This window comes from Acanthaster planci, linkage group LG02 (genome assembly GCF_054643075.1).
Source record: "Acanthaster planci isolate LZ-2023a linkage group LG02, COTS_SCS, whole genome shotgun sequence".
Lineage (NCBI taxonomy): Eukaryota > Metazoa > Echinodermata > Asteroidea > Valvatida > Acanthasteridae > Acanthaster > Acanthaster planci.
This window is the reverse complement of record NC_141778.1, coordinates 16617344-16626156: the sequence shown is the minus strand read 5'-3', so window position 1 is coordinate 16626156 and position 8813 is coordinate 16617344. Positions and strand designations below refer to the sequence as shown.

Sequence of the window (8813 nt, the reverse complement as noted above, 5' to 3'; positions counted from 1 at the left end):
CCTTCTACCTTTCTGGCATGAAATCTTGACTTATACTGAAACAATTGCCTTTAGAATGTTAATTTCATCAAGACCACCTCAATTCTATGCTGGTATCTGTACAATACATGTACATGAATGCATCTTTGACAATGAACCTTTTTTTCAGGGTTGAAAGATTCATTCTAGTAAGTGAAAAGATGCATGAAAGAAACGTTTTTAGATGGTAAGGCCCTGTAATAAAAAGAATTCAAGCCAGAGTGTCATACCTGAAACCTCAAAGCTGCACTCAGTCACTACACATTCACTGTCTTCGACATCGCGCCCCACCCTGCAAACATGAAAGGTGTAGGTGAACCCTGGGCGGAGATTTGGAACTGCATGTCTCTGCATATCAGGCATGATGTGGACAGGGAATCCAGGGACACATGGGCAGGTCTTGATGACACACTGGGGCCACTTGTGAAGGTCCTTGAGGATGGCTGTGGTCCCAGAGAGCTCATAGGCCAGCGATTCACCTGAGGGAGGAAGCAACATTCCAAGGCACATTGACAATCTGAAGGCCGAGACACCAACTTTGGCGATAGGACGTCAAAGGATAAATTACATAGAACTGACAGACCACAGGGTGTAGTTAAGAAGATGAAACATGGTGGGAAACTAGGCTCATCACTAAGACCTACTAGTATTGTACACATGAACGGAGACCAGCTTGAACAAGAGAGGATGACCCCAAATTCTTAAGGGGTGAACAGGCTGGCAAACCACGGTAAAATATGGACATTGAAACTCGACTAATTGGTGGTGGGGATCATTTCATGTTGGTCTCTTAATCAACAAGGGCAATCTTGCCAACAAATCCAACCTGTGGGGAATGTTGTAACTGCCAAACACACTCCTTACCATGCTTTCATGTAGATGGTCATTAACCCTAACCCCCTAGGAACCACTGAAATCATGCATATGCTCGTTAGATTCAGAATGGTTAGGGTTAACGGTTTTCAGGACATACATGTAAGGACTTCTGACATGTGTTACCCTGTATACACGATGCAATCCACATGGTTCCTCTGACGGCTCCAAGAGATAGTTAAAATACACAAAAATGAAATCTACAGAACTTTGACTTGTGGCATCCATGCATGACTTGTGGCATCCATGCAAATATTTTCGATAGCCCCGTCTGGCCAACCAACAAGAGCCAGTGATAGAAAACATTGCATATGCATATACATGTACATGTACACTCCGGTTTGCCTGGCAGTAACATGTACCATTAGCAGCGTATACGGAAGCCACTTTTAGTGGTATGCGGTGCATAACCCACTCTGTCTAGATGCATGACAGAAACTAACTATGCACACTTGCACAGTGGAAAGTAGTCACGTTCAAAAACATTACAAACGTAAAAATAAAGGGTGGAAATAGCACAGGCAGTCAGGCACCTACATGTACATGTACATAAATACATGTAGTATACATGTACACATATACATGTACCGGTAGGAGCTAGTGGTTAGCGGCTAGCAGCTACAGCAACTTCCCACTAACATGTATACATGTAACTGAGAAGCCCCAGCCAGTTGATTTGGACAAGTACTGGTACATGAATAAATTGTACTGGAACGTGTACATGTATGTATATGTATTGTACTGAAGGTGTCTTGCACTACTCAGAATACAGTTACTATTTTAGAACTGCAAGAAGTTTTCGTTTCAAAAAGACGAATAAAAGGAACCAAAAAATAAATAAATGAAAAATTTTAAAAAATGGAAAAATGAAAGAGAGAGTTGGAACAATTCATACAAACAAGCCATTCCATGGATGAATTAACTACGCGTACAAATATGAAACACATAATTGGCAAATTTGTTAAACAGGATGAGAGTCACAAAATTGGCACTGTGTGAGGTCTAAGCTTGGCAATGATCTGGTCAGTAATGTAGCTCTGGTTCCATTTGAGAGAAATAACACAACGAAAGATGGCACTGTATAAGGGCATTCCTCCACAGGGAGAGTAGCAGCCCTGTGTACAGCGCCACCAAGTGTTAGATAGTGTCATCCAGGCTCTTTCCCATCTCTTTAACCACTTGCTGCCGGGTGGATTTTTTTGAGCAAAACAAGATGCTGGGTCCTTTTCAAGATTTTCCGTTTTCAAAATTCTTCAAAAATTAATCATTTCATTTAATGGCCGCTTATACCCACATGAAGAACTCTTTGGGCACTACTTTAAAGCTGACAGGTAACTTTCATTTTCTCCTGAATATTTCAGCCAGGCCTGCATCCTTGGAAAAAGAGCCCAGATTGTGCAGTGTTACGTAAGATTCTTTTCTTTCCGGAACCGGCACAGTGCACTGCTAACCTCTTTTCAATAGGGGCCAGATTAGCGTGCAGTGGTGCTGTGTGGCTCATCCCTGCGGTGGTGGAGAGCTTTTGTCCCCGGTGGTAATCCGCTCGCTCTAAATGCCTCAAACAGTGGTAGACTGTTTCAAAACAAGGCTGGATTATCTCCACTATTGAGAGCGAAAAAATATGGGTAATGCCCAGCAGCTCAGTCTTTTGTGCCGAGCACAGTCTTTTGTTATAAGGCCCAACTCTTTTGTCCCAGTTCCTGGCTCCCTGGCTCTGCACATAAAGACTATGTACTCGAAAACAGGTCGCCCGGCAGGAAGTGGTTAAGGAATAGTTTCACGCGACAGGTACAGTTACATGCACTTTATAAACTATTCTAGAAATACAGACCGTTATTTGCAACTACCATTTACAAGTTACATGTACATGTACATGTACTTTTGTTAAAAAAAGGGACTTTTACATGTGTAAATGCAAGATAAAAAACAACCAAGCTCACAACACATCAAACAAATCTTTCATGCAAAAAGCAACTGTAACACAATAATTTAGTACGACTGGCAAAAGACTGTGTACATACCAGACTTTTTAGAAAACCCTGCACCATATCCAAATGAAAATACATACATGTAAATTTCAATCAAGACTTGAACATGCTGTACAAAGGGTAAACAAGGTTTGGGAGGGGTCAGGTTAAGGCAGACGGAGGGGTAGGAGGAAGGGAAGAATTACTATGGAAACAACAAATGCATTTAAAAATCATGCTCAGTTGCAGGGTTAAGACAAATTCACCAATTAAAATCTTTGAGATTTGGATGTTCGGACATGTAGACTGATCAGAGAAGATACAATTCAAGCAGTCATGTTGCCACCATTCCCCTGTGGCATTTCATGTGCCTGTGCAAGTATGTGTACAAGTACGTGTACCGCCACCATTTCAACTTCTACTCACTAGTGCACTGGCTTTAACAATAACAATGTGCACGTCAGCTACATGTAATTACATGTAGCTACATGCACAAAGTCATTTTGACAGCATAATGTCAAGATGTGTTGCCAGCATGACTACAAACACCGAGAAAATCTAATGCTTTTTGCATAGGGGCCACTTTAATTGTGCAGGTGTATGTGCAAACCCACAATGTGTCTTGATTACATGAACAATAGTTTCTTCACTTTCACAGCTCTTCTCCACATGCTCATAAATGCATGCAAACTAACTTGGAGGTGGGCTGTACATGTACATGGGAGGTGGAATATACATAAAGTACATTAACATTTCAAAGTGGGATGAATACCCAAACTCTTAAAAAGCTGGAATGTATCGAAAAATGGGATTATGTAAAATGTCCTATCTGCCAAAAAATTGTGTGCTTTTCTACTCACTTAGTAGTTGTATGTCGCTGTCATTGTTGAGCGGCCAGAAGGCCTTCACACAAGGCCTGATGTGAAGTTTCCTGCAGCAAAAAATGCAAGTCAGTGCTGCAGCCGCGCCTAGTACAACTACGGCACCTACAAGCCCATACACCCAACTTGGTGCACCTGTGGTGGACACACAAAATTTTGCAGTCAAACTACACATCATTTCCAACCGTAAAACAAGCTCCAGAAAGAGAAAATATGAAGAGATTTTAAGACTGCTTGATTCATGTACTAGTACACGCACCAGTGCACGTATGTACATGCCTACATATACATGTAAAACATAAAGAAAATTCAAGGCATGGCCTCATTTACATTAAAATTACAGAATAAATATACATATTTTTTGTAAAATTTACCAAACACATGGCAACCAGCAGTGGCTGCTATTAGGTGAGGGTTACAGGAAAAATGAGTAGAAAGAAAAAGGTAGCATGTTGTGCTCAACATGAAAAGGGCTCGATGCACTAGAACTACATGTACACGTAGGACATGTTGGGAGGTTATCTGGACAACGGGATGAGAAAGAGAGCTGCAGACACAGTAGTGCATGGACAGAAACCTGTAGAAGTGTACTGTGGATCTACAAATAGCTATGGGGATAGCAATTGATGAAAGAGTGAGGGAGGTACCCAGTACATACACTGTACATGTAGGCAACAGTATCTGGAAAACGGGATGAGAAAGAGAGTTGCAGAGCACAGTAGTGCATGGACAGAAACCTGTGGAAGAGTACTGTGGGTCTACAAATAGCTACATGTACATTACATTGCATTTGAAAGTTAACGCTGCGAAAAGGAATGGGAAAAATGCGAAAGCAATTTGCATTCACATTCACATTTTGACCACAACTTTTCCCCCCCTGCGAATTCGCAGCGAATTGGTTGTAAGAGGGGCCAACGACATGCAAAAACAGTGCAAAAACGGTGCAAATCTTTTGTGAACATGACGTGAAACATTTGCGAAAAAATTGAGAAAAAAAACAGTGTGTGGAAACAGTGTGAAAATTTTGCGAAAGCGGTGCGAAAGGTTCCAAAAATTATGCGGAAACTTGCGAAAATGAGAAGAAATGTGCAGCGAAAATGCTCCACACTTGTTACTATTATGCAGTGAAGGGTGCATTACACAGGCTGCGCTGTGCTTGGCGCCGTCGGGGCCAACTCACCACGTGGAGTGTGCTGTTGTAGTTACGTACACATTTCATGCGCTCCGTAACTTCATGACTTGGGGACTCCCGTATAATTACTCAAAATTTGGACAACTTTTTTGAAATTTACGGTAATCCAAGAAAACAACTGCGCCACGGGGCGCGGCTCACCATGGTGAGCACGTGCTTGCAATCGTGCTGCATGGACAGCCGAGTGCTTGTCTGCAGTTACAGTGATGGCGTGATCGCTACTACTAGTATCAGGCTACAGGTGCCCAACAGCACACTCCACGCGGTGATTCAGCCCCAAGCGCAGCGGACTCTCCACTGCACAACAGTCATGCGTGTGGGGCCAGTGTGGAGCATTTCAATGCGCCAAGCTTCTCGTTTTCACAAATTTTTCGCACAATTTTCACACCTTTTTCGCACTGTTTTTGCACACTGCTTTTTTTAACAATGTTTATGCAAATGTTTCATGCCACATTCGCAAAAGTTCGCACCATTTTCGCACGTCGTTCGCCCCTTTCACATCAAATTTGCTGCTAATTCGCAGGGGGGGGGAAGTTGTGGTCAAAATGCGAAATTCGAAAATTTTTTCAAGTTTGAAATTTTTTCCATTCCTTTTCACAGCATTATCTTTCAAATGCAATTTACTGCACATGTACAGAACTAGTGTGGGAAGTCATAGGGCAGAAGATAAGACCAAGATAAAACATGATAAAAAAAACTGCTCTTTTAGGGTTAGCAGACTGTTGTGTGCAGATTACACAGCACTGCATGTACATGTACATGCAGCTCCTGTAGACAGCATATTACTCACCTTTTGAATGCTGGCACTTGGTTCCAGTGAAGCCTTCCATGCACTCGCACTGATACACATCCAATTCAGTCTCCTGGCAGGTTCCATTGTTGAGGCAAGTCTCCTCACATAGCCACAGCTTCATTCCTGCTCAAAAAATGAGAACCAATGAAAGTAACAGTGGCAGGACTGCAGACACCCTATATCCAATAGAAGGTACGTTATGAAGGATCCAGCCAAGGTACATGTAATTGAATATCTACTCACTTGTCTCACAATTTGTTCCTGTGAAATCCTCCGTGCACTGACAACTGAAACTTCCATTTTCATTGTCTAAGCATGTTCCACCATTCCTACACGGCGGGTTGTTGCTACAGTAGCTCAAATCTACCAAATACATGTACAGTACAACTGCAGGTTTAATCTGGCACTCCTTTTTTGTAAAGCTGGACAAAAGATACATACATGTAGTGTGGGCTTTCCAACATATTAATCAAAGAAATTACACACCTATGTGTAAATCCAACAAAACTTTTGGTAGATTATAAAGTACATGTATCTGGACAAGGTGCCAGAAAAATGAAGGTAACTTCTACTCACTTGTCTCACAATCTATTCCTGTGAATTCCTCCGTACAGTGACAGGTGTAACCTCCATTTTCACTGTCTGCACATGTTCCACCATTCCGGCATGGCTGGTTATTCCTACAGTAGCTTAAATCTACCAAAGGCAATACAAATTAGTCTCGATCAGGCACTCTTTATGTACATGTATGGCTAAAAAATAAATAGCACAGGCTTGCAAACCAATCAAATAAGTCATGCTCTCTAAGGTACATGTACATGTAGCTTTTAACTACAGTACTACAGTGTAAGATTAATTTCCACACCATCAATTACTGTATAAGTATGCACACTGTTAATAGCAGCATCGCAACACAGAAAATGAGAAAAGGCTTATTATCAATACACCTGTATGTACCCACCTACAATGCACATGTACACGCACAGGTGGAGTACCATCGGTCAAAGAAAGCATTGCACAGGATTGTTCATTGGTCGTTTCTACACTCGTATACATGTACATGTACATCATTCAAATTCACGAGCACTTATACACTCAGCAGCGTATTTGCCAGTATCAAGATGGAGGCTATTTCTACTGTTCTGAAACAGTCTATCTATGCACTGACAAGAGGCTTCCAACACAAAGATTCTTCAATTACTGCTAATAAGATGGATATTAAGTTGAAATGTTTTGAACATGTTGAAGAGTGCAGCAAAGAAAAAGGATTAAATAGTACAAATGTACGGTACATGTACTTTGTACATAATCGGACTTCACTAATAATGTACAGGATCAGAGGTGAACAAAGGAAATAATAGAATGTACATGTAAATATGGAGGACGGACCTTCGTGCCTGAAATTTGGAAAGCTCATTCATGGTTCACACGTCTTTTTTATAGCCCCATGGAAGTCGATGAGACTGCTTTTTGAAAATGCTGAATAATTTATGACATTAATTCTGTAGCTAGAGATAACCACCACCGGTGAATGGTTCATGAATCATCGATGAGGATCTTGCTTGGCCAAACCATGTGAAAATGTACACTGTACGTACATGTATGCATGGTACATGTACGTTGTACATGTACATTAATGGTACACATAACATGACAATACACACTTGACATTTTTGACAGTGAAATACGGAGTATATGAAACACAAAGGGTACACAAACAACTGGACACCACATGGAAACTGGCACCCACTAGTCCACATTAAATTGCCACATTGCTACCCAGTACATGTACTGTACATGTACATATACACATTGTTTAGACCTCAACTGTTTTGAACATTTCCACGGGCATGGTATAATTAAGGCACTGTTGAGCTACGTTAACAGTATCTAATACACATGGATAACAGTAATTTCACAGGTTTAAAAATAATTGCGTGCTGCTCAACCCCATAATACATTGGGCATTGTGTGCACGAATATATGTAGAACTTGCACGTGCCCTCATCTTGAGAAATGAGAATGACATCTGCTCTTGGCCAATGGGAACATCTTAAGGTAGAGTTACATGTACATGTATCAAAGGCTGACCGCACACCGTAGTTCTTGCAAATAGTACAAACAAGTTAACAACAATCATTTTGAGTTGAATGCAATGGTATTCATGTAAACAAGGTGAAAGCTCGGACATCTTCATGGTATTACTAACAATATTTTTTCAAACAAGCCCACCAGACATGGAAAAACTGGAGTGTGACCATGGTGACTGATCAAAGTCAGTGAGTGAAATCCATTTGTATACATGTACATGTAATGCGGAATAGCCCAAACCAGAGCATAATGAAAGTGTACATGTAAGGTACGTGAGTATGTACATGTACATGTATTACTTAGAGGACAGTAAAAGTACTGGGCACAGTACGTGAAACATGAGCACTGAAGGTTGCACATGCATACAAGAACATACATTGTGCAAGTACATGTTAATGAACAGGACAGTTGCTGCAAGACGAATGATTTGCATGCATAAACATGACAAATGAAGGCGAGTTACTAGCGCAGTGTACACATGTAATGTTGGCTTTCTTCCAAATGTACACGTGCACATGCAGATATACATGTACCATACTGGTAAGCAGTGGGTATGTACATGTACGAATGCATAGCATTGTGCTTACCGGTATGGTACATGTACATGTACATGTAAAACTGTGGATTATTTTGAGTATACTTTTCAGAAGAAAGCCATGGAAAGTCACAGCTATGCTACCTCCCACCACAGCTTTATTTAAGCAAAGGAAGCCCTGCCTATCATGACTATCATGTTGCTGTAGATCAACGGGTGGTCAGGTCAGGCACAGTTGCAAGAGCCCAAGTGATCAATATGACACACACATACAGTACATGGGTATGTACATGTAAATGTATTGTACATGGCCTTACCAAACAGGACTTTGCATTTCACTGTACAGGTACATGTACATATTTTTTTTATTTTATCGCAGGCGGCACAACACAAAGAAAACAAAAGATGTTTCCCTGTCCTCACTCATGGTCATGTCAGTCTTAAGATCTTTGGACGGTTGGGC

At 41.2% G+C, this 8813-nt stretch overlaps 1 protein-coding gene across 5 annotated transcripts in view; it reads right to left on the bottom strand.

Annotated features, from left to right (window-relative positions):
• Nucleotides 1-8813, bottom strand: part of LOC110984444 (uncharacterized) — a 36691-nt gene that overhangs the window by 12826 nt on the left and 15052 nt on the right. For 3 of the 5 annotated variants that reach the window (XM_022244648.2, XM_022244650.2, XM_087133569.1), the window contains 6 exons: nt 6301-6420; nt 5968-6087; nt 5722-5847; nt 3719-3874; nt 2913-2930; nt 249-497 (listed from right to left, as the gene is read on the bottom strand). In XM_022244648.2, coding sequence (XP_022100340.2) covers nt 249-497; nt 2913-2930; nt 3719-3874; nt 5722-5847; nt 5968-6087; nt 6301-6420 — 789 coding nt within the window. The remainder of the gene's footprint in view (nt 1-248; nt 498-2912; nt 2931-3718; nt 3875-5721; nt 5848-5967; nt 6088-6300; nt 6421-8813) is intronic. The other 2 variants (XM_022244649.2, XM_022244651.2) reach the window with 2 other exon arrangements.